The sequence below is a fragment of the Salmo trutta genome, chromosome 38, assembly GCF_901001165.1.
Source record: "Salmo trutta chromosome 38, fSalTru1.1, whole genome shotgun sequence".
In the NCBI taxonomy this organism is placed as follows: Eukaryota; Metazoa; Chordata; class Actinopteri; order Salmoniformes; family Salmonidae; genus Salmo; species Salmo trutta.
In genome coordinates this window covers 1,784,073-1,811,249 of record NC_042994.1, presented here as the reverse complement: position 1 = coordinate 1,811,249, position 27,177 = coordinate 1,784,073, and the positions used below count along the sequence as shown (strand labels likewise).

General features: G+C 43.9%; 1 protein-coding gene across 1 annotated transcript; it reads right to left on the bottom strand.

The window, feature by feature from the left end:
* Positions 1-5,274: 5,274 nt before the first annotated feature.
* LOC115177742 (B-cell receptor CD22) lies at positions 5,275-25,236 on the bottom strand. Its single transcript, XM_029738698.1, has 11 exons — positions 25,202-25,236; positions 24,751-25,092; positions 24,375-24,587; positions 19,844-20,170; positions 18,331-18,546; positions 8,996-9,322; positions 7,485-7,700; positions 6,981-7,340; positions 6,412-6,663; positions 5,923-6,186; positions 5,275-5,773 (listed from the first exon to the last, which is right to left on the bottom strand). The coding sequence occupies exons 5-11, from the start codon at positions 18,518-18,520 to the stop codon at positions 5,748-5,750; spliced, it is 1,635 nt and encodes a 544-aa protein (XP_029594558.1). The 5' UTR covers positions 18,521-18,546; positions 19,844-20,170; positions 24,375-24,587; positions 24,751-25,092; positions 25,202-25,236; the 3' UTR covers positions 5,275-5,747.
* Between the last annotated feature and the right edge of the window lie 1,941 nt (positions 25,237-27,177).

Genomic DNA, 27,177 nt, shown 5'->3' with positions numbered 1-27,177 from the left:
TTAGCCGTGGTATATGGCCACATACAACAAACCCGCCTTATTGCTACTATAAACTGCTGACAGTAATTAGACCAGTAAATAGTTGTTTTCTGTAATACCCATGGTATACGGTCTGATATACCACACCTTTTAGCCAATCAGCATTCAGGGCACAAACCACCCAGTTTATAATGGCCAATATTCCACACCCCCTCAGGCCTTATGTCACTTAGTTTAAATATACGGGTCCAGATATTCAAGGCATTTGTCAAACTTGTTATGTTCAGGTCTTCTTGGTTCTGGGTTTGTTTACTGTACTGTAGAGAACATAGGAGTCCTTGTCAGCTGTTTGTGCTGCTGCAGGTCTGAAGAGAGAGAAACAGAATTGAAACAAAGACTGCACTATACCCTTTATAGTGCACTACCCTTGACCAGGGCCTATGGGACTCAGGTCAAAGTAGGGCACTAAATAGGAAATAGGGTGCCATTTGGAACACAATGAGAACATTTCCTTAAAACCATCATCACATCATTCCCTCATTATAGACATGTCATAGTAATTGTCTTGAGATGTCCATTGTTGGGTACATAGTATAAGGAAATGACATCACTAGTGGTCACTAGGGGTCAACTCTTTGCATATTGAAGACATATCCTACAATAAGCAGCAGCATATGAATGACCTTAATGCAGAATATGCTCACCAGATGGCAGCAGTGGGGCAGTTGAATTTCAGAGCAGAGTACTGGACATCTTCTTCCTGTTTCTGGGGTTGAGGCAGTTGGACGGTGGAGTACAGAGGCACTTCCTGATTTTTAGAATGAGAGAAGTGGACCCTGGCGTAGTGAATGTCATCCTGGTCGTCTGTGGGGTTGTTTGTAGGGGTCATGGCCATGCTTGAGACGTTGTCATACACTGGACTAGAGTCTCCCTGATGGGAAGAGAGGACAGACAACATGAGGAAGGAAATGTTCCACAAAGAATACACAGTCATCTTCTGATTCCAACAGACTCACCTGTCCATCGTCTGCTGTGTCTCTTGTGTCAGAGGTGGATTTGGAGGCCTTCTTCCTGTTTTACACATTAATTAATACATTAATGAATGAATGAATGAAGTTAATAACAAATCAGACTGCTACATTTAAATAATGAACAACGTAAAAACATGCATTTTAACTCACCTGAACCACATGAGTCCAGAGAGACAGAGGATGACAACCAGAACAACCACTATGATTCCTACAGCTGCAGTCACAACTGAGGTTTGTTTCCCTATAATAAAATATGGATGATATGAATTACATGGCATGAAATAATAAACTAAAAATAAACTTAAATACAGGACATTAATGCAATACTTGTTAAGGGATCTTATAACCCAATGTATAGTTATAAAGTAAGGTGTAATAAGACAATAAGACAAATTATGATAGTAGTATTGAAGATGTAACTTTACCTGCTACAATGATCATCAGAGCTGTAGAGTTCATAGATCCTCTTCCATTCTGGGCCTCACAGTAGTATTCTCCTCTGTCCTCAGAGCTGATGTTAGTGATGCTGTAACTCTGTCCTGATGCTTTTGGTGAGGTTACATTCTTCTTGTACCAGGTGTATTTGTCCACAGGTGGGTTGGCATCACTGCTGCAGGTCAGAGTCACTGAACTGCAGCAGTCACATCACTGCCCCCCCTGTCAAACAGATTTACCACCTAGTAAATCTGTTTGACATCTTACATTAGAGTACTCCTTCAATAGTCTAGGGAGCAACATACCCATACCACACACATACAGACATAGGCATCCACAAGGACACATCCATACAATGTCTGAACTACTGGGAAAGAATCTGGCAAGGTCTAGACATGTATGTATGTATGTATGTGTGTGTGTGTGTGTGTGTGTGTGTGTGTGTGTGTGTGTGTGTGTGTGTGTGTGTGTGTGTGTGTGTGGGTGCGTGCGTGCGTGCGTGCGTGCGTGCGGGTGCGTGCGTGCGTGCGGGTGCGTGCGTGCGTGCGTGCGGGTGCGTGCGTGCGTGGGTGGGTGGGTGCGCGCGTGTGTGTGTGGGTGCGTGCGTGCGTGCGTGCGTGCGTGCGTGTGCCTAGCCACTCATGGTTATGTGGTTCAATGGCACCATCATGTGTCCAACAGCAGAAATACAAGAAATGAGCTGAATGGATAGTTATGATTCAATGTAAATTAACAAAATAATCAATTTATTTGTTGTCTATCTTTGAGCTTATTTACAACATGTATTCAATGTATCTAAAATACGTCATAATTAGATAATAAAACAAGCAATACTATTTCCGATCAATTTGATGCTATTTTAATAGACAATATTTTTTGCTTTTCTTTCAAAAACAAGGACATTTTAAGTGACTGCGAACTTTTGAACGGTAGTGCACATACTGTATTTATCATTAGGAGAACAATCTAAATTCCAGCATTTACTAAAAAGTTAAAGCTCATTGTCTTAAACCTAGATAAGAAAGCAATATCATTGTAAGAGAATAGCATTGTGAGGCCTAGCTTTGGTTTGATGCTGTTGCTCTTCAGTCCAGGTTCTGTGGTGGTTCTCTTCAGTCCAGGTTCTGTTGTGGTTCTCTTCAGTCCAGGTTCTGTGGTGGTTCTCTTCAGTCCAGGTTCTGTGAAGGTTGTCTTCAGTCCAGGTTCTGTGGTGGTTCTCTTCATTTCTCATAATCGGAGGGCTCAGAATCTATCTGAGGGGCTGTGTCATTGGGGAGTCCCCTCACATTCTGAAAGAAGACACATTGAATGAGAACTTTACAAACCAGTCCCTCTAACATTTTTATGTACACGGACACACAAACTGCATTATAAGAGACTTACTGCCAGGGTGTCCTACTCTGGTGACCTGGTCTTCATGTTAACTGTTCACTGTTAGGATCAGGATGGACACTCTGTGGAGAGAGCCACAGAAACACAAATATTCGATACTACATAAAACACAGATACATTAATTAATTCGCTTCCTGTCTGTGTCTGCTGTATTGGTATTGAAATAACTTTGGTTTTTGACATTATTACCTGTGTCTCTGCTGTGGCATCACTTCCTCCTGTGGATCTCCTGTAATGATGGACAGAGTGAGTTCTGTTCTCTACTGACCTCTAGTGGAAGTTGATATGTTACTAATACAGTATATGTAGATGGCTGTCTAACCTCTTCATATAGCAGTAGATGGTAACAAAAAGAGCTCCAGCAGTCAGGACAGCCCCCACCACCACCACAGGAACCCAGGGAAACATTGCTGTAGTATCATGAGATTATACAGTGAGGGGATATAGTATTTGATCCCCTGCTGATTTTGTATGTTTGCCCACTGACAAAGAAATGATCAGTCTATAATTTTAATGGTAGGTTTATTTGAACAGTGAGAGACAGAATAACAACAAAAAAATCCAGAAAAACGCATGTCAAAAAATGTTGTAAATTGATTTGCATTTTAATGAGGGAAATAAGTATTTGACCCCTCTGCAAAACATGACTTAGTACTTGGTGGCAAAACCCTTGCTGGCAATCACGGAGGTCAGACGTTTCTTGTAGTTGGCCTCCAGGTTTGCACACATCTCAGGAGGGATCTCATCCCTTGCCTCTTTGCAGATCTTCTCCAAGTCATTAAGGTTTCGAGGCTGACGTTTGGCAACTCGAACCTTCAGCTCCCTCCACAGATTTTTTATGAGATTAAGGTCTGGAGACTGGCTAGGTCACTCCAGGACCTTAATGTGCTTCTTCTTGAGCCACTCCTTAGTTGCCTTGGCCGTGTGTTTTGGGTCATTGTCATGCTGGAATACCCATCCACGACCAATTTTCAATGCCCTGGCTGAGGGAAGGAGGTTCTCAACCAAGATTTGACGGTACATGGCCTGTCCATCGTTCCTTTGATGCGGTGAAGTTGTCCTGTCCCCTTAGCAGAAAAACACCCCCAAAGCATAATGTTTACACCTCCATGTTTGACGGTGGGGATGGTGTTCTTGGGATCATAGGCAGCACTCCTCCTCCTCCAAACACGGTGAGTTGAGTTGATGCCAAAGAGCTCCATTTTGGTCTCATCTGACCACAACACTTTCACCCAGTTGTCCTCTGAATCATTCAGATGTTCATTGGCAAACTTCAGACGGGCATGTATATGTGCTTTCTTGAGCAGGGGGACCTTGTGGGCGCTGCAGGATTTCAGTCCTTCACGGCGTAGTATGTTACCAATTGTTTTCTTGGTGACTATGGTCCCAGCTGCCTTGAGATCATTAACAAGATCCTCCTGTGTAGTTCTGGGCTGATTCCTCACCGTTCTCATGATCATTGCAACTCCACAAGGTGAGATCTTGCATGGAGCCCCAGGCCGAGGGAGATTGACAGTTCTTTTGTGTTTCTTCCATTTGCGAATAATTGCACCAACTGTTGTCACCTTCTCACCAAGCTGCTTGGCGATGGTCTTGTAGCCCATTCCAGCCTTGTGTAGGTCTACAATCTTGTCCCTGACATCCTTGGAGAGCTCTTTGGTCTTGGCCATGGTGGAGAGTTTGGAATCTGATTGATTGCTTCTGTGGACAGGTGTCTTTTATACAGGTAACAAACTGAGATTAGGAGCACTCCCTTTAAGAGTGTGCTCCTAATCTCAGCTCGTTACCTGTATAAAAGACACCTGGGAGCCAGAAATCTATCTGATTGAGAGGGGGTCAAATACTTATTTCCCACATTAAAATGCAAATCAATTTATACATTTTTGACATGCGTTTTTCTGGATTTGTTTGTTGTTTTTCTGTCTCTCACTGTTCAAATAAACCTACATTAAAATTATAGACTGATCATTTCTTTGTCAGTGGGCAAACGTACGAAATCAGCAGGGGATCAAATACTTTTTTCCCTCACTGTAAATGCATGGTGGAGATATGACATAGAGGAAACCAGGGAAACACTGCTGTAGTATCATGAGATTATAAATGCATGATGGAGATATGACATAGAGGAAACCAGGGAAACACTGCTGTAGTATCATGAGATTATACATGCATGGTGGAGATATGACATAGAGGAAACCAGGGAAACACTGCTGTAGTATCATGAGATTATACATGCATGGTGGAGATATGACATAGAGGAAACCAGGGAAACACTGCTGTAGTATCATGAGATTATACATGCATGGTGGAGATATGACATAGAGGAAATGTTACGTGAATTAAGTTAATGTTCTCAAACCGAACTTCAATTTAACTACTCAGTTTGTATACCAGAAGGTGTAAGTTTCCGGTTGAAAGAAACAGACTCAGACCCAGCTAACAATGGTCAGAACGTTTATTTACGAGAGCTCTGAAATCCATACAATGCACACAACCTTTTATATTACCCATTTCGTCATACAAATGTCCCTCCTCTTCTCTAACACTGACGATGGTGTTTACACTTTTCTACAACACATACATTGTCTATCATATCTTGCACATGGTACCTAATCTACTGTAAGCCTCAAGGTTTCTCCCCTCTCTGGGTGGGGAGACCTTCTTCCTGTTATCAGTTTCACTGTGGTCACAAGTTGTCTGCTGTCTGTTAACAGTTCCCCTTTTTCCTTGAATATCTTGCTTACATTGCTAAAACCTTAAGCTTAAACTTTTCCTACACACACACATTAGTACATTCCTCTTATAATCACTCGGTTATACATTTTCAGGGTGAAATCATTTAGTCAAACCTTGAATCATATAATTTTCCATTACAGGAAACCAGGGAAACACTGCTGTCGTATCAAGAGATTATACGTGCATGGTGGAGATATGACCTAGAGGAAACCAGGGAATAACAAAATGAAACAATATTTATTTAATTCTATGTTATATGGTTTGTTAAGGGTCTAACATTGCTAACTATTATTTGTTGTTGTTGATCTGTGTGATAATCAATGAATAGATGAAGAGTAGGTGTACTTACCCTGAACGTCCACTAACACAGAAGAAGAGTTGAGACGTCCATATTTATTCTCAACCTCACAGTAGTATTCTCCTCTGTCCTCAGACTTGATGTTAGTGAAGCTGTAACTCTGTCCTGATGCTTTTGGTGAGGTTACATTCTTCTTGTACCAGGTGTATTTGTCCACAGGTGGGTTGGCATCACTGCTGCAGGTCAGAGTCACTGAACTGCCCTCCACTATTTCACCAGAGGGACTGACTGACACTGAGGTGTTCTTTGGGCCATCTGGTAAAGAGGATGACAGAAAAGGTAAGAGTACACATAGTATAATGCAACAATGTGTACTCTTACCTTGCTCAGAAAACGTGCGGGGGGCCAAACAAAACCACCCGCAAGCCGAATTCAGCCTGTGGACCGCCAGTTGTGGATTCTGGTCTATGTCATGGAAAAAGCAGGTGTTCTTAATGTTTTGTATACTCAGTGTTCTAGAATTATATCCCACATACTCACATGTGACAGTGAGAGTCTCTTCAGGAGAGTGGAGATCCTCATGGTTTTCTACAGCACAGGAGTATCTGCCTGTATCCTCACTGCTGACTGGGTTTAGGTACAGATACTTGGTCTCATGACTGATCAGACGTTGTCCGTTCTTGTACCAGATGTAAGAGGGGTTGTCCTGCAGAAAGCATATGGACTCACAGAACAGACTAAGACACTTTCCCTCTATGATGTTGGTTGGATCCTTAATCCGCACCTGAAGACCTGGAATAAAAAACATCATTAAAACCCTGACTCACCTGATCTCTATTACAATAAACAAAGACTTTCCTACACAGATGGTTCCTATTGTATCAATATAAAATAATACATTAACACCCACTGCTGCATTGTCACTGTGGCAGGAACAAGGTTAAACAATTCTGGTAACTCTCCCAAAATCCCCATGTTTCCAGAATATTCCCAGAATCAGAAGGAATTAATCCTTCAACCAGGATTTCTGGAATTTGGGGAAAGTTCCCAAAGTGTTGCATCACCAGACATGAGTCACATTCACCTGTAGGTTGTGAGTTCACTGTTACCTGTGACAGTCAGAGTTGTTCCAGGGAAGCTGTACCCCCATCCTGAGGTTTCTGTGTTGAATATGAACTTGTACTCAGCTGAGTCCTCCTCTCTCAGATCTGTGATTCTCAGGGTGGAGCGACCTCTCTCCTTCTCTCCAGCATACTCCACACGACCTGCATACCCTGGGTCTGTGTTTAGGTCCTCAGGGATCAACTCATCTTTCCAGCTGGCACTCCTTTTAGGACTAAACCAGAGTACTGATGTGATCGTAGCATCACCACTGTCATACGTGGAGGATATATCCACTGATGACCCCTTCAAGGCACAGACTCCATGATGGGGGTAAGTCACACTCCAACAGTTGTGACCACGAACACCTTAAACAATAACATGACAATATAGTGTTTTCTGTATTCTGTTCTCAGATCTTTGTGTGTGATGAGTGTTTCAGATGTGTAATTCACCAACATTAATGAATATAGCCTACTGAGGAGGAATACTGTAGTTGAATCTGCACTCACACACTGCAGGAGAGTGGAGATTCTCATGGCCTTTTACAGCACAGGAGTAACTGTCTGCATCACTAATGTAGTCTGAGTACAGGCTGGATGTGTCCTCCTTTACTTTGTATCCGTTCCTATACCAGATGTAGGTGGGGTTGTCAGTCAGAGTACACGTGCCACAGTTCAGGGTCACCCATCTTGAAAACATTGAAGTTGTAATCTTTACCTGAAGATCTAGAGAGAAATACAATACATGAAAATACTGTATGAATTTACTGAGTTCTCTTCTGAAGAAATGATGCAAGCCATTCCTACTACAATCTGTACAGACTATCATTCTGACCCTAATAAACACACATTTTATTGATTTATTTAACTAGGCAAGTCAGTTAAGAACAATTTCTTATTTTCAATGACAGCCTAGGAACAGTGGGTTAACTGCCTTGTTCAGGTGCAGAACAACAAATTATTACCTTGACAGCTTGGGGATTTGAACTTGCAACCTTGCGGTTACTAGTCCAATGCTCTAGCCACTAGGCTACGCTGCTGCCCCGATCAAGTGTTGAACTAGCCTACAATAACTAGACTATTCATTTTGTTTGAATTCAAATTACGTTAGTCTGTAGATTGATAATGCACATTTGTATCGAATCTTGATCTAGTATTTAACACGGTATTACCTGTGACAGACAGAGTAACTATGTGTCATACTGCCCTCCCGGATCTGAATAAACTATTTTAGACACAATAATGACAGTCATTCTCTCTCTCGGTTCTCTGTTTCAACTACACCGAAAGAAAATATAAACACAACATGTAAAGTGTTGATTCCATGTTTCATGAGCTGAAATAAATCCTAGAAATGTTCCATATGAACAAAAAGCGTATTTGCCTCATGCAGCGTGATACATCTCATTCAAATAGAGTTGATCAGGCTGTTGATTGTGGCCATACACGTGGTCTGCGGTTGTGGGGCCAGTTGGACGTACTGCCAAATTCTCTAAAATGCGGCTTACGGTAGATAAATGAACATTAAATTATCTGGTAACAGCTCTGGTTGACATTCCTGCAGTCAGCATGCCAATTGCACACTCCCTCAAAACTTGAGACATCCGTGGCATTGTCTTGTGTGACAGAACTGCACAATTTATAGTGGCCTTTTATTGTCCCCAGCACAAGGTGCACCTGTGTAATAATAATGCTGTTTAATCAGCTTCATAATATGCCACACCTGTCAAGTGGATGGGTTATCTTGGCAAAGGAGAAATTCTCACAAACAGGGATGTAAACAAATTTGTGCACATCATTTGAGAGATGTACATTTTATGTACATATGGAACATTTCTGGGATCTTTTATTTCAGCTCATGAAACAAACACTTTACATGTTGCATTTCTATTTTTGTTCAGTGTCCAGTATGTCCTCTTATGTGAAATAGTACATTTGGTATCACATACCACTACTGTGTCTGTATGACTGCCCTTAATAAGGTAATTACAGTAATAGATGTGAGATGTGTGACAGATTACCTGTAACAGTCAGGGAGACAGGTGAGCCATAAAACTTTCCTCCAGATGTTATGAATCTGAACCTGTACCCAGCAGAGTCACTCAATCTCAGGTTTGTGATTCTCAGGGTACAGTCACTCTCCTTATCTCCAAGGTACTCTATATGACCCTCATACCCTGGCACTGAGCTCAGATCTTCAGCATCCATACCAGACCATTTAGTAAACCAGAAAGCTGTTTTGATCTCATGATAACTGGGATATGTGTAAGAGCAGGATATGTCCACTGTTGACCCCTTCAAGGCACAGATACTCTGATGGGTGTAAGTCACACTCCAACAGTTCTTACCTGAAAGACAAAAAGACAATAGAACACCTTTATATTACCAATACACTTATGTTGTTATGTTCACCTGCAAGAAAACCAAAAGTCACTCAAACAGAAGGGGGAAATACCAAAGAGTCACTATCAAAGACCAAAATGAGACCGGTATCTAGGAAAGGGTGTGAATGACATTTACATTACATTTACATTTAAGTCATTTAGCAGACGCTCTTATCCAGAGCGACTTACAAATTGGTGCATTCACCTATAATATCCAGTAGAACAAACACTTTACAATAGTGCATCTAAATCTTTTAAAGGGGGGGGGTTAGAAGGATTACTTTATCCTATCCCAGGTATTCCTTAAAGAGGTGGGGTTTCAGGTGTCTCCGGAAGGTGGTGATTGACTCCGCTGTCCTGGCATCGTGAGGGAGATTGTTCCACCATTGGGGTGCCAGAGCAGCGAACAGTTTTGACTGGGCTGAGCGGGAACTGTGCTTCCTCAGAGGTAGGGAGGCGAGCAGGCCAGAGGTGGATGAACGCAGTGCCCTTGTTTGGGTGTAGGGCCTGATCAGAGCCTGAAGGTACGGAGGTGCCGTTCCCCTCACAGCTCCGTAGGCAAGCACCATGGTCTTGTAGCAGATGCGAGCTTCAACTGGAAGCCAGTGGAGAGAGCGGAGGAGCGGGGTGACGTGAGAGAACTTGGGAAGGTTGAACACCAGACGGGCTGCGGCGTTCTGGATGAGTTGTAGGGGTTTGATGGCACAGGCAGGGAGCCCAGCCAACAGCGAGTTGCAGTAATCCAGACGGGAGATGACAAGTGCCTGGATTAGGACCTGCGCCGCTTCCTGTGTGAGGCAGGGTCGTACTCTGCGAATGTTGTAGAGCATGAACCTACAGGATCGGGTCACCGCCTTGATGTTAGTGGAGAACGACAGGGTGTTGTCCAGGATCACGCCAAGGTTCTTAGCACTCTGGGAGGAGGACACAAGGGAGTTGTCAACCGTGATGGCGAGATCATGGAACGGGCAGTCCTTCCCCGGGAGGAAGAGCAGCTCCGTCTTGCCGAGGTTCAGCTTGAGGTGGTGATCCGTCATCCACACTGATATGTCTGCCAGACATGCAGAGATGCGATTCGCCACCTGGTTGTCAGAAGGGGGAAAGGAGAAGATTAATTGTGTGTCGTCTGCATAGCAATGATAGGAGAGACCGTGTGAGGATATGACAGAGCCAAGTGACTTGGTGTATAGCGAGAATAGGAGAGGGCCTAGAAACAGAGCCCTGGGGGACACCAGTGGTGAGAGCACGTGGTGCGGAGACAGCTTCTCGCCACGCCACCTGGTAGGAGCGACCTGTCAGGTAGGACGCAATCCAAGCGTGGGCCGCGCCGGAGATGCCCAGCTCGGAGAGGGTGGAGAGGAGGATCTGATGGTTCACAGTATCAAAGGCAGCAGATAGGTCTAGAAGGATGAGAGCAGAGGAGAGAGAGTTAGCTTTAGCAGTGCGGAGAGCCTCCGTGACACAGAGAAGAGCAGTCTCAGTTGAATGCCCAGTCTTGAAACCTGACTGATTAGGATCAAGAAGGTCGTTCTGAGAGAGATAGCAGGAGAGCTGGCCAAGGACGGCACGTTCAAGAGTTTTGGAGAGAAAAGAAAGAAGGGATACTGGTCTGTAGTTGTTGACATCGGAGGGATCGAGTGTAGGTTTTTTCAGAAGGGGTGCAACTCTCGCTCTCTTGAAGACGGAAGGGACGTAGCCAGCGGTCAAGGATGAGTTGATGAGCGAGGTGAGGTAGGGGAGAAGGTCTCCGGAAATGGTCTGGAGAAGAGAGGAGGGGATAGGGTCAAGTGGGCAGGTTGTTGGGCGGCCGGCCGTCACAAGACGCGAGATTTCATCTGGAGAGAGAGGGGAGAAAGAGGTCAAAGCACAGGGTAGGGCAGTGTGAGCAGGACCAGCGGTGTCGCTTGACCTAGCAAACGAGGATCGGATGTCGTCAACCTTCTTTTCAAAATGGTTGACGAAGTCATCCGCAGTGAGGGAGGAGGGGGGGGAGGGGGAGGAGGATTCAGGAGGGAGGAGAAGGTAGCAAAAAGCTTCCTAGGGTTAGAGGCAGATGCTTGGAATTTAGAGTGGTAGAAAGTGGCTTTAGCAGCAGAGACAGAAGAGGAAAATGTAGAGAGGAGGGAGTGAAAGGATGCGAGGTCCGCAGGGAGGCAAGTTTTCCTCCATTTCCGCTCGGCTGCCCGGAGCCCTGTTCTGTGAGCTCGCAGTGAGTCGTCGAGCCACGGAGCAGGAGGGGAGGACCGAGCCGGCCTGGAGGATAGGGGACAGAGAAAATCAAAGGATGCAGAGAGGGAGGAGAGGAGGGTTGAGGAGGCAAAATCAGGAGATAGGTTGGAGAAGGTTTGAGCAGAGGGAAGAGATGATAGGATGGAAGAGGAGAGAGTAGCAGGAGAGAGAGAGCGAAGGTTGGGACGGCGCAATACCATCCGAGTAGGGGCAGAGTGAGAAGTTTTTGATGAGAGCGAGAGGGAAAAGGATACAAGGTAGTGGTCGGAGACGTGGAGAGGAGTTGCAATGAGATTAGTGGAAGAACAGCATCTAGTAAAGATGAGGTCAAGCGTATTGCCTGCCTTGTGAGTAGGGGGGGAAGGTGAGAGGGTGAGGTCAAGAGAGGAGAGGAGTGGAAAGAAGGAGGCAGAGAGGAATGAGTCGAAGGTAGACTTGGGGAGGTTAAAGTCACCCAGAACTGTGAGAGGTGAGCCATCCTCAGGGAAGGAACTTATCAAGGCGTCAAGCTCATTGATGAACTCTCCAAGGGAACCTGGAGGGCGATAAATGATGAGGATGTTAAGCTTGAAAGGGCTGGTAACTGTGACAGCATGGAATTCAAATGAGGAGATAGACAGATGGGTCAGGGGAGAAAGAGAGAATGTCCACTTGGGAGAAATGAGGATTCCAGTGCCACCACCCCGCTGGCTCGATGCTCTAGGGGTATGCGAGAACACGTGGGCAGACGAGGAGAGAGCAGTAGGAGTAGCAGTGTTATCTGTGGTGATCCATGTTTCCGTCAGCGCCAGGAAGTCAAGGGACTGGAGGGTAGCATAGGCTGAGATGAACTCAGCCTTGTTGGCCGCAGACCGGCAGTTCCAGAGGCTGCCGGAGACCTGGAACTCCACGTGGGTCGTGCGCGCTGGGACCACCAGGTTAGAGTGGCAGCGGCCACGCGGTGTGAAGCGTTTGTATGGCCTGTGCAGAGGGGAGAGAACAGGGATAGACAGACACATAGTTGACAAGCTACAGAAGAGGCTACGCTAATGCAAAGGAGATTGGAATGACAAGTGGACTACACGTCTCGAATGTTCAGAAAGTTAAGCTTACGTTGCAAAAAATCTTATTGACTAAAATGACGAAAATGATACAGTACTGCTGGCTGGTGGAGTAGGCTAGCTAGCAGTGGCTGCGTTGTTGACTTTGTTTGACCGTGTAGCTGGCTAGGTGTAGCTGGCTAGGTGACCTCGATAGTTTCAGTACTACACCTTGTCATGATACAAAAGCAACTTTGTAGCTAGCTAACATAACACTAATCAAGACGTTCCTTTGTAATTTATTTTAGTTTCTACAGTGTTACTAGTTGGCTGGGTTTGGAAAAATGGCGTCGCGGGGGACGGCAATAGCTGGCTAGCTAACCTCGGTAATTACTAAACTACACAATTATCAAGCTATGACAAAGACAACTATGTAGCTAGCTAGCCAACACTGCACTAGTCAAATTGTTCCGTTGTAAAGTATTGGTATCTACAGCGCTGCTAGTCGGTAACGGTTGGCTAGCTGTTTGCTAGCTAGCTAGCAGTGGGTTAATGATGACTAGGTGTGTTGACTACGTCTGGCGTCGCGGCTGGCTACTTACTAATAATTACTCTAAACTACACAATTATCTTAGATGCGAAGACAACTATGTAGCTGGCTCACTAACACTACACTAGTCAAGTCGTTCCGTTGTAATGTAATAGATTCTACAGTGCAGCTAGTCGGTGGAAGTTGGCTGGTTGGCTAGCTAGCAGTGTTGACTAGCTAGCTAGCAGTGATGACTACGTTAGGAGGACGAAGATAGCTAACTTCGATAATTACTCTAAGCTACACGATTATCTTTGATACAAAGACGGCTATGTAGCTAGCTAAGAAAAGAATTGCTCGGATCAAACAAATCAAACCGTTGTAATGTAGTGAAGTGTAATATTACCTGTGGAGTGAAGCGTAGTGCGACTGCTCGCTCCAAACCGGAAGCCTAAGTATGACACTCATTGGGGTGTCCATTGAAAGTTGACTAGCAACAACAACTGGAACCAGAGACATTAGCACCCACAATATTTGCCCGATAAGAAAAAAGTAAAAACCTACACCAAACGTGAAGACAGGAAGCAAACCAAAAATGGAGCAAAACAAAAGCAGGGAAGATAAAGAATTGTTTTCCAGAAATCAGTAAGAGAGAATCAAGTAAAGGTGTTGACTCTCCACATTTCTTAAACAAACTTCATCATCGGCCAGCCACTCTTAAATATCACCTGGGCCAGCACAGGTGAAACACCTTGCCATTAAAAACCTCTTGGGGACCCTTTCGAGATAGGATCCCGGTAACGGGATTGCTTGACAAGATAGCATGGCAAGAAATTCAAAACATCAAAAATCTAATAATTTCAATTTCTCAAACAATCAACTATTTTACACCATTTGAAAGATAAACATCTCCTTAATCCAACCACATTGTCCGATTTCAAAGAGGCTTTACGGCGAAAGCATAAAGTTAGATTATGTTAGGAAAGTACATAGACAAAAAATTACACACAGCCATTTTCAATGCAAGGACAGGCGTCACCAAAAGCAGAAAACCAGCTAAAATTATGCACTAACCTTTGACAATCTTCATCAGATGACACTCCTAGGACATTATGTTAAACAATACATGCATTTTTTGTTCTATCAAGTTCATATTTATATCCAAAAACAGCATTTTACATTGGCGCGAGACATTCAGAAAATGTATTTCCCCCAAAACTGCCGGTGAATTTACAAAAATACTCATTATAAACGTTGATAAAATATTAAACTGTTATTCAAAGAATTCTAGATTAACATCTCCTGAATGCAACCGCATTGACAGATTTCAAAATAACTTTACTGGGAAAGCACACTTCGCAATAATCTGAGTACTGCGCTCAGAAAAATACACTAGGCAATACAGATACCACCATTTTGGAGTCATCTAAATGCATAAATAGCATTAGAAATATTCACTTACCTTTAATAATCTTCACCAGAAGGCACTTCCAGGAATTCCCAGGTCCACAATAAATGTTGTTTTGTTCGATAAAGTTCATAATTTATGTCCAAATAACTCCATGTTGTTAGCGCGTTCAGTAAGCTACTCAAAATGTAGGACGCGCGAGGAAAATGTCACGATGAAAAGTAAAAAAAAATTATCTATTTACGTTCGTTCAAACATGTAGCATCAATCTTTAGGGCCTTTATAACGTGAAACTTCAGTAATATTCCAACCGGACCCTTGCTATGTCTTGAAAAACGTTTTGGAACACAGGTCCCTTCTCACGTGAATGCGCGCAATGAACTGATGTGATTTTCTGAGTCACCTACTTCCCAGCCTTCTCGTTCGGTCTGTGTTTACCGCAAAAGCCTCAAACAACTTTCTAAAGACTGTTGACATCTAGTGGAAGCCTTAGGAAGTGCAAAATGAATCCTTAGTCACTGTGTGTTCGATTGGCAATGACTTGAAAAAACTACAGGCACCAGATTTTCATTTCCTGGTTGTATTTTTCTCAGGTTTCTGCCATATGAGTTCTGTTATACTCACAGACACCATTCAAACAGTTGTAGAAACTTCTATCCAAATCTACTAATAATATGCATATTCTAGTTTCTGGGCCAGAGTAATAACCTGTTGAAATTGGGTATGTTTTTCATCCGGCCGTGAAAATACTGCCCCCTAGCCCCAACAGGCTAACCAGATGGACAAGCGAGCACATGTGTAACACATACTGACTAACGAGGTGATCCCATCTCAAAAAATAAATGAAAAGAAGTCAACACTGTTGATTAAGTAGAAAAACTAGTTTTCACCAGTTAAAATCTGTCACGACTTCCGCCAAAGTTGGTGCCTCTCCTTGTTCGGGCGGCGTTCGGCGGTCGACGTCACCGGCTTTCTAGCTACCACCGATCTTGCTGAAGGGGGGACCGGTGCGACTGCAGTGGTCAGCTGGGGCGGACGGGGCTTTTGGTCACCTGAAGGCTCTGGTTACCTCGGCTCCCGTGCTGGCTCATCCTGATTCCTCCTTGGCATTCATAGTAGATGTGGACGCGTCCGAGGCTGGGATAGGAGCTGTGCTGTCTCAGCGCTCGGGTACGCCACCAAAGCTCCGCCCCTGTGCTTTCTTTTCGAAGAACCTCAGCCCGGCAGAGCAAAAATATGATGTGGGGGACCGGGAGCTGTTGGCTGTTGTCAAGGCTCTGAAGGCCTGGAGGCATTGGCTTGAGGGGGCTAAACACCATTTCCTCATTTGGACTGACTACCGCAATCTGGAGTACATCCGGGAGGCGAGGAGAAGGAACCCTCGCCAGGCAAGGTGGGCCATGTTTTTCACTCGTTTTGTTTTCAGCCTATCCTACAGACCAGGTTCCCAGAATGCTAAGGCAGACGCACTGTCCCGGATGTATGACAGAGGAGCGGTCCACGGATCCCACTCCCATACTTCCGGCTTCTTGCCTGGTGGTACCGGTGGTATGGGAGGTTGACGCGGACATCGAGCGGGCGTTGCGTACGGAGCCCACTCCCACCCAGTGTCCAGTTGGGCATCTGTACATTCCGTCTGATGTCCGTGATCGATTGATCTGTTGGGCACACACGTCACCCTCCACTGGTCATCCTGGCATCGGTCGGACAGTGCGCTGTCTTAGTGGGAAGTACTGGTGGCCCACTTAAGCTAAGGACGTGAGGGTTTATGTTTCCTCCTGCTCGGTAGGCGCCCAGTGCAAGGCACCTAGACACCTGCCCAGAGGGAAATTACAACCCCTGTTCCAGGTACAGGGAAGCTGTACCCCCATCCTGGGGTTTCTGTGTTGAATATGAACTTGTACTCAGCAGAGTCCTCCTCTCTCAGATCTGTGATTCTCAGGGTGGAGCGACTTCTCTCCTTCTCTCCAGCATACTCCACACGACCTGCATACCCTGGGTCTGTGTTTAGGTCCTCAGGGATCAACTCATCTTTCCAGCTGGCACTCCTTTTAGGACTAAACCAGAGTAATGATGTGATCGTATCATAACCACTGTCATACGTGGAGGATATATCCACTGATGACCCCTTCAAGGCACAGACTCCCTGATGGGGGTAAGTCACACTCCAACAGTTGTGACCACAAACACCTTAAACAATAACATGACAATATAGTGTTTTCTGTATTCTGTTCTCAGATCTTTCTGTGTGATGAGTGTTTCAGATGTGTAATTCACCAACATTAACCTGTTGGGGATAGGGGGCAGTATTTGCACGGCCGGATAAAAAACGTACCCGATTTAATCTGGTTACTACTCCTGCCCAGTAACTAGAATATGCATATAATTGTTTTATTTAGATAGAAAACACCCTAAAGTTTCTACAACTGTTTGAATGGTGTCTGTGAGTATAACAGAACTCATTTGGCAGGCCAAAACCTGAGAAGATTCCAAACAGGAAGCGCTCTCTCTGACTATTTCTTGGCCTTCTTGATCATCTCTATCCAAAACAGGGGATCTGGCATAACGTGACATTTTCTAACGCTCCCATAGGCTCTCAGAAGGCGCCAGAACGTTGAATGGTGACTTTGCAGGCCATGGCTGAAAAACAGTAGCGCATTTGGATAGTGGTCGATCTGAGAACAATGAGACTGGGGCGCGTGCACGAGCCGACACCATGTTTTTATTTTTTCGTCTTTGAACGAAAACAGGGTTTTCCGGTCGGAATATTATCGCTTTTTACGAGAAAAATCGCATAAAAATGGATTTTAAACAGCGTTTGACATGCTTCGAAGTACAGTAATGGAATATTTTGAATTCTTTTGTCACGAAACGCGCCGGGCGCGTCACCCTTCTTTACCCTTCGGATAGTGTCTTGAACGCACGAACAAAACGCTGCTATTTGGATATAACTATGGATTATTTGGAAGCAAACCAACATTTGTAATTGAAGTAGAAGTCCTGGGAGTGCATTCTGACGAAGAACAGCAAAGGTAATCCAATTTTTCTTATAGTAAATCTGAGTTTGGTGAGTACCAAACTTGGTGGGTGTCAAAATAGCTAGCCTGTGATGGCCGGGCTATCTACTCAGAATATTGCAAAATGTGCTTTCACCGAAATGTTATTTTAAAATCGGACACCGCGATTGCATAAAGGAGTTCTGTATCTATAATTCTTAAAATAATTGTTATGTTTTTTGTGAACGTTTATCGTGAGTAATTTAGTAAATTCACCGGAAGTGTTAGGTGGGAATGCTAGTCACATGCTAGTCACATGCTAATGTAAAAAGCTGGTTTTTGATATAAATATGAACTTGATTGAACAAAACATGCATGTATTGTATAACATAATGTCCTAGGAGTGTCATCTGATGAAGATCATCAAAGGTTAGTGCTGCATTTAGCTGTGATTTTGGTTTTTGTGACATTATATGCTAGCTTGAAAAATGGGTGTCTGATTATTTCTGGCTGGGTACTCTGCTGACATAATCTAATGTTTTGCTTTCGTTGTAAAGCCTTTTTGAAATCGGACAGTGTGGTTAGATTAACGAAAGTCTTGTCTTTAAAATGGTGTAAAATAGTCATATGTTTGAGAAATTGAAGTAATAGCATTTCTAAGGGATTTGAATATCGCGCCACGGGATTCCACTGGCTGTTGAGTAGGTGGGACACAAGCGTCCCACCTAGCCAATATAGGTTAATGAAAATAGCCTACTGAGGAGGAATACTGTAGTTGAATCTGCACTCACACACTGCAGGAGAGTGGAGATTCTCATGGCCTTTTACAGCACAGGAGTAACTGTCTGCATCACTAATGTAGTCTGAGTACAGGCTGGAAGGGTCCTCCTTTACTTTGTGTCCGTTCTTGTACCAGATGTAGGTGGGGTTGTCAGTCAGAGTACACGTGCCACAGTTCAGGGTCACCCATCTTGAAAACATTGAAGTTGTAATCTTTACCTGAAGATCTAGAGAGAAATACAATACATGAAAATACTGTATGAATTTACTGAGTTCTCTTCTGAAGAAATGATGCAAGCCATTCCTACTACAATCTGTACAGACTATCATTCTGACCCTAATAAACACACATTTTATTGATTTATTTAACTAGGCAAGTCAGTTCAGAACAAATTCTTATTTTCAATGACAGCCTAGGAACAGTGGGTTAACTGCCTTGTTCAGGGGCAGAACAACAAATTATTACCTTGACAGCTCGGGGATTTGAACTTGCAACCTTTCAGTTACTAGTCCAACCCTCTAGCCACTAGGCTACGCTGCTGCCCCGATCAAGACATGTGTTAAACTAGCCTACAATAACTAGACTTCATTTTGTTTGAATTCAAATTACGTTAGTCTGTAGATTGATAATGCACATTTGTATCGAATCTTGATCTAGTATTTAACACGGTATTACCTGTGACAGACAGAGTAACTATGTGTCATACTGCCCTCCCGGATCTGAATAAACTATTTTAGAGACAATAATGACAGTCATTCTCTCTCTCGGGTCTCTGTTTCAACTACACCGAAAGAAAATATAAACACAACATGTAAAGTGTTGGTTCCATGTTTCATGAGCTGAAATAAATCCTAGAAATGTTCCATATGAACAAAAAGCTTATTTGCCTCATGCAGCGTGATACATCTCATTAACATGGAGTTGATCAGGCTGTTGATTGTGGCCATACACGTGGCCTGCGGTTGTGAGGCCAGTTGGACGTACTGCCAAATTCTCTAAAATGCGGCTTACGGTAGATAAATGAACATTAAATTATCTGGTAACAGCTCTGGTTGACATTCCTGCAGTCAGCATGCCAATTGCACACTCCCTCAAAACTTGAGACATCCGTGGCATTGTCTTGTGTGACAGAACTGCACAATTTATAGTGGCCTTTTATTGTCCCCAGCACAAGGTGCACCTGTGTAATAATAATGCTGTTTAATCAGCTTCATAATATGCCACACCTGTCAAGTGGATGGGTTATCTTGGCAAAGGAGAAATTCTCACAAACAGGGATCTAAACAAATTTGTGCACATCATTTGAGAGATGTACATTTTTTGTACATATGGAACATTTCTGGGATCTTTTATTTCAGCTCATGAAACAAACACTTTACATGTTGCATTTATATTTTTGTTCAGTGTCCAGTATGTCCTCTTATGTGAAATAGTACATTTGTATCACATACCACTACTGTGTCTGTATGACTGCCCTTAATAAGGTAATTACAGTAATAGATGTGAGATTAGTGACAGATTACCTGTGACAGTCAGGGAGAAAGTTGAGCCAGCAAACTTTTCTCCAGATGTTATGAATCTGAACCTGTACCCAGCAGAGTCACTCAGTCTCAGGTCTGTGATTCTCAGGGTACAGTCACTCTTCTTATCCCCAAGGTACTCTATATGACCCTCATACCCTGGCAATGAGTTCAGATCTTCAGCATCCTTACCAGACCATTTAGTAAACCAGAAAGCTTGTTTGATCTCATGATAACTGGGATATGTGTAAGTGCAGGATATGTCCACTGTTGACCCCTTCAAGGCACAGATACTCTGATGGGTGTAAGTCACACTCCAACAGTTCTTACCTGAAAGACAAAAAGACAATAGAACACCTTTATATTACCAATACACTTATGTTGTTATGTTCACCTGCAAGAAAACCAAAAGTCACTCAAACAGAAGGGGGAAATACCAAAGAGTCACTAACAAAGACCAAAATGAGACCGGTTTCTAGGAAAGGTTGTGAAAGAAACTCATAAGGGTGTCCATTGAAAGTTGACTAGCAACAACAACTGGAACCAGAGACATGAGCGCCCACAATATTTGCCCGATAAGAAAAAAGTAAAAACCTACACCAAACGTGAAGACAGGAAGCAAACCAAAAATGGAGCAAAACAAAAGCAGGGAAGATAAAGAATTGTTTTCCAGAAATCAGTAAGGGAGAATCAAGTAAAGGTGTTGACTCTCCACATTTCTTAAACAAACTTCATCATCGGCCAGCCACTCTTAAATATCACCTGGGCCAGCACAGGTGAAACACCTTGCCATTAAAAACCTCTTGGGGACCCTTTCGAGATAGGATCCCGGTAACGGGATTGCTTGACAAGATAGCATGGCAAGAAATTCAAAACATCAAAAATCTAATAATTTAAATTTCTCAAACAATCAACTATTTTACACCATTTGAAAGATAAACATCTCCTTAATCCAACCACATTGTCCGATTTCAAAGAGGCTTTACGGCGAAAGCATAAAGTTAGATTATGTTAGGAAAGTACATAGACAAAAAATTACACACAGCCATTTTCAATGCAAGGACAGGCGTCACCAAAAGCAGAAAACCAGCTAAAATTATGCACTAACCTTTGACAATCTTCATCAGATGACACTCCTAGGACATTATGTTAAACAATACATGCATTTTTTGTTCTATCAAGTTCATATTTATATCCAAAAACAGCATTTTACATTGGCGCGAGACATTCAGAAAATGTATTTCCCCCAAAGCTGTCGGTGAATTTACAAAAATACTCATTATAAACGTTGATAAAATATTAAACTTTTATTCAAAGAATTATAGATTAACATCTCCTGAATGCAACCGCATTGACAGATTTCAAAATAACTTTACTGGGAAAGCACACTTTGCAATAAACTGAGTACTGCGCTCAGAAAAATACACTAGGCAATACAGACACCCGCCGTTTTGGAGTCATCTAAATGCATAAATAGCATTAGAAATATTCACTTACCTTTAATAATCTTCACCAGAAGGCACTTCCAGGAATCCCAGGTCCACAATAAATGTTGTTTTGTTCGATAAAGTTCATAATTTATGTCCAAATAACTCCATGTTGTTAGTGCATTCAGTAAGCTACTCAAAATGTAGGACGCGCGAGGAAAATGTCACGACGAAAGTAAAAAAAATTATCTATTTACGTTCGTTCAAACATGTGAAACGTTGTATAGCATCAATCTTTAGGGCCTTTATAACGTGAAACTTCAGTAATATTCCAACCGGACCCTTGCTATGTCTTGAAAAACGTTTTGGAACACAGGTCCCTTCTCACGTGAATGCACCCAATGAACTGATGTGATTTTCTGAGTCACCTACTTCCCAGCCTTCTCGTTCGGTCTGTGTTTACTGCAAAAGCCTCAAACAACTTTCTAAAGACTGTTGACATCTAGTGGAAGCCTTAGGAAGTGCAAAATGAATCCTTAGTCACTGTGTGTTCGATTGGCAATGACTTGAAAAAACTACAGGCACCAGATTTTCAATTCCTGGTTGTATTTTTTCTCAGGTTTTTGCCTGCCATATGAGTTCTGTTATACTCACAGACACCATTCAAACAGTTGTAGAAACTTCAGAGTGTTTTCTATCCAAATCTACTAATGATATGCATATTCTAGTTTCTGGGCCAGAGTAGTAACCTGTTGAAATTGGGTATGTTTTTCATCCGGCCGTGAAAATACTGCCCCCTAGCCCCAACAGGTCTAACCAGATGGACAAGCGAGCACATGTGTAACACATACTGACTAACGAGGTGATCCCATCTCGAAAAATAAACGAAAAGAAGTCAACACTGTTGATTAAGTAGGAAAACTAGTTTTCCCCAGTTAAAATCTGTCACGACTTCCAAAAAGTTGGTGCCTCTCCTTGTTCGGGCGGCGTTCGGCGGTCGACGTCACCGGCTTTCTAGCTACCACCGATCTTGCTAAAAGGGGAACCGGTGGGACTGCAGTGGTCAGCTGGGGCGGACGGGGCTTTTGGTCACCTGAAGGCTCTGGTTACCTCGGCTCCCGTGCTGGCTCATCCTGATTCCTCCTTGGCATTCATAGTAGAGGTGGACGCATCTAAGGCTGGGATAGGAGCTGTGCTGTCTCAGCGCTCGGGTACGCCACCAAAGCTCTGCCCCTGTGCTTTCTTTTCGAAGAACCTCAAGCCGGCGGAGCCAAACTATGATGTGGGGGACCGGGAGCTGTTGGCTGTGGTCAAGGCTCTGAAGGCCTGAAGGCATTGGCTTGAGGGGGCTAAACACCATTTCCTCATTTGGACTGACCACCGTAATCTGGAGTACATCCGGGAGGCGAGGACTGAACCCTCGCCAGGCAAGGTGGGCCATGTTTTTCACTCGTTTTGTTTTCAGCCTATCCTACAGACCAGGTTCCCAGAATGCTAAGGCAGATGCACTGTCCCGGATGTATGACAGAGGAGCGGTCCACGGATCCCACTCCCATACTTCCGGCTTCTTGCCTGGTGGTACCGGTGGTATGGGAGGTTGACGCAGACATCGAGCGGGCGTTGCGTACGGAGCCCACTCCCACCCAGTGTCCAGTTGGGCATCTGTACATTCTGTCTGATGTCCGCGATCGATTGATCTGTTGGGCCCACACGTCACCCTCCACTGGTCATCCTGGCATCGGTCAGACAGTGCGCTGTCTTAGTGGGAAGTACTGGTGGCCCACTTTAGCTAAGGACGTGAGGGTTTATGTTTCCTCCTGCTCGGTAGGCGCCCAGTGCAAGGCACCTAGACACCTGCCCAGAGGGAAATTACAACCCCTACCTGTTCCATAACGGCTGTGGTCACACCTATCGGTGGATTTCGTGACGGATCTTCCTCCGTCACAAGGAAACACCACGATCCTGGTCGTTGTGGATCAGTTTTCTAAGTCCGGCCGTCTCATTCCTTTGCCCGGTCTCCATACGGCCTTACAGACTGCAGAGGCCCTGTTTACACACATCTTCCGGCACTACGGGGTGCCTGAGGATATAGTGTCTGATCGGGGTCCCCAGTTCACATGGAACGTCTGGGGGTCTCGGTCAGCCTGACCTCAGGGTTTCACCCCGAGAGTAATGGGCAGGTGGAGAGAGTTAACTAGGATGTGGGTAGGTTTCTACGGTCCTATTGCCAGGACCGGCCGGGGGAGTGGGCGCCTTTCATCCCCTGGGCAAAAATGGCCCAAAACTCCCTCCGCCACTCCTCCACTAACCTGTCTCCATTTCAGTGTGTACTAGGTTATCAGCCGTCCTGGCACCGTGGCATCAGAGCCAGATCGAGGCACCTGCGGTGGATGAATGGTTTCGGCGCTTGCAACGGGTCATTAGGCAACAGAAGGCGAGCGCCGACCGCCACCGCAGTGAGGCCCCGGTGTATGCGGGCGGCGTTCGACGGTCGACGTCACCGGCTTTCTAGCTACCACCGATCCACGTTTCTTTTTCCATTTGTTTTGTCTTGATTGTACACACCTGGATCCCATTACATTATAATTTATTCCCTATTTAACCCTCTGAATCCCATATGGTTTTGTGCGTGTTTGTTCTTTGTTTAGTGTTCTAGACTTCTGTGCGCTGGTGTGTTTTTCCCTGCGTGGAAATTATTGTTGTTTCTTTTCGAGTAAAGCACGTCTTTTACTCAGTTCTGTGTCCTGCGCCTGACTCCGTCCTACCACTGCACACTGACACCTGACAAAATCATATGCTGTGAAAGTAACAAGGATGTGGCTACTCCCTCAGCTTTGTAGTTTTTTTCATTTTTCATTTTTTTCATTAGTTAAAAAAGTAGTGCTATGGTATACAAGTGCAAAAACATAATGAAAGGTATATTGTAGAAGTAAATTCATCCATTGACTGCATTTTCATGAATTTGATTATATATCTTGAAGCCCATTCAACACTGCGTGGCAAAGCATACGGACCTAAAGCAGAAGTTAACATCACATTCACAGAAAATGAAATAATGATCGTCTGACAACCTGAAGCAAATTTTGGATAAAAAGGTCCACACTCACACACTGCAGGAGTGCGAAGATCCTCATGTCCTTTTACAGCACAGGAGTAACTGTCTGCATCACTAAAGGAGTCTGAGTACAGGCTGGAAGTGTCCTCCTTTACTTTGTGTCCGTTCTTGTACCAGATGTAGGTGGGGTTGTCAGTCAGAGTACAGGTGGTGCTACAGGTCAGTGTCTTATCCTGATGTCCACCAGTCACCTTCACCTGAAGATCTGGAGAAAAAACAATATCACTGTAAATCCCTTTATCACTGACTTATCGCTCTAATACAAAGATGGAGGAAATACTATGTTATACAGACATCAATACAAACCAAGACAATTTTCCTGGACTAATTGGAATTCAACAGTTTAACTATATTGAATGTAACTGTACCTGTTACAGACAGAGTGACTCCAGGTTTGCCAGTATATCTCCATTTTCCAGTCTTATCTGTAAATCTGAATTTGTACGTAGCTGAGTCACTCTCTCTCAGGTCTGTGATTGACAGGGTGTGACCATTCTCTTTATCCTTACGGTACGTCACACGACCTTTGTAGTCTGGGTCATCACTCAAACTAACCTTACCCGCAGCATCATTTTTAGTGAACCAGAAGGTTGATGTGACTGTACCACTGGGATATGTGTAAGAGCAGGACAGCTCAACTGTTGAGCCCTTCAAGGTACAGATACTCTGAGTGGAGTAAGTCGCACTCCAGCCATTCTGACCCAGTGCCACTGAAACACAGTCACACAACACAATGGTATCAGAATTAAGCCAAGGCCAATTGGCTCACACTGATGCCTGTAGATTGACAAACCTGTCAAGTTATGAATTAGACCATACCTGCCACAGACCAGAGAAAGACCACCAACACACTTCCTGCTGTTCTCAAGGTCATTGTTGCATCTCCCACCCTGCAGTCTTAGAAACATAAACAACAAGTCACTCTATAGCTGGTGAATAACTCCACCTGATACATTGAAGTAGAAACTGTAAATGGGGTACAGGGCCTCATTACTGAAAATGAACCAGGCTCATATTGTGTTGTGTTGTGTTGTGCTATGTGGTTGTCTATGTGAATACTGTCTGTCTGTAAGTATATTTCACTATGTATGTAATGTGTGTGATGTGTTGCATGTCTTCAACAACATATTGAACAGATCTGTAGAACTGTGCTAAATGACTTAAATGTAAATGTAACTGTAAACACATATTTCTACATTGATTGTTCTGAAGCTGTTTTATTCTCAGAACCCCAAATATAGGAGGATAAATGTTCAATCCTCTACGGTCCATCAAGCTGTACAGCAGCCTAAAGACTGACCACCAGGTTCAATGATAGCTCCTATCCCCAAGCTGTGAGGATAAACAGCAAGTGACACACACACACACACACACACACACACACACACACACACACACACACACACACACACACACACACACACACACACACACACAGACACACACCATCTGTAGTGAAGGCCCATAAGGCCCATGGAGTCTGTATCAAAGTCTAGAGAGCTGGTTGTTATGGATGTAGAAAAGTTAAAACACACATCCTACACAGTATAGATGTCAACCCTACTCCCTATCAGTCTGGTCCTGAAGGGCCCTCAGATAAATCACTGTGTCACACACATTTTAAATACTTTATTTGAATCCACAAAAATCTCATTTTAAAGAAAAAGCATCCAAACATTTTGAAGGTCCCTGTATGCATGGCACTCAAGGGTACAGAAAGCACCTCCTTCTCCAAACATCTAGACTGCCCGTGACAACTGAAACTGAGCAGTACCTAGCCAGTTGCTTTGTCCTAGTTTTTGTCAGGTCCTCAATCTGGAGGCCACAAACTGCAAGCCTGTGAGAGTGGCTCAGACTGCCAAATATCAGCGCCACCAGCTAGCACCTCCACCCAGGCTGTCCAAGCTCCACGAGGGGCTGGTATTTAAGCAGCTTCTCCGTAAAGGCCTGCTCCATGTAGCCGTCAACTGAGCAGCCCACCTCGAAAATGAGCACCTCAACCTGCCCCCCCCCCAAACAACAATATCTGGCGTATTTGATAAAATTATACTTTACCCTCAACAATATGACTTATGACTAAAAACAAATAACCAAAAACTATATTTCCAGATATTGTCAAGAGTACTTACAGAGTGAAGTGAAGAGGAGAGGTCTTGTACAGTGAGTTAACTGACAGGTAGTGAGTGGGAACTGCTAGTAAGTGTCAGTTCTGTGGTTGATACATATTTATAGTAGTCAGAACACAAGTAGCTGATACAGAACTGTCCTTTCCTTCCTCTTTAAGACATTAACATGCATGAGGACCAGAACAGCACATCAGAAAAGGAAGGTTACTGTATTAGTGGGCCCTACTTTTCTGAAATTGACAAAATGTCCCCCATTTCCACTTTTTATTAAATACAGAACCATGTTAACAATATGTTGACTATTCTATATGGAATGTTTATAATATATTAGAATGTGTTGCCTTGTCCCTCTGAGTTCTACATGGAACAGGTCAAAGTTCCATTTACATTTGGTCAGTTCCATGATGTCAATCATTATATTCTACAAACACATTCAATGTACACTCCTCATCAGCTGCATCAGAGTGGTACTGAAGGTTCCTGTGTTCTAGACTAGAGTTCTCCCTACTGGCATCTCAACATTACTGCACCATCCTAATAATAATGTCCTCAATAATGTTGGACTAATAACAACATTACAAACTGACAATACATCAGATAGAATGGTGAAACACAACACTGTCTAATTGACAAAGTCACATTTAATCACACAAACATTGATGTCTGTCG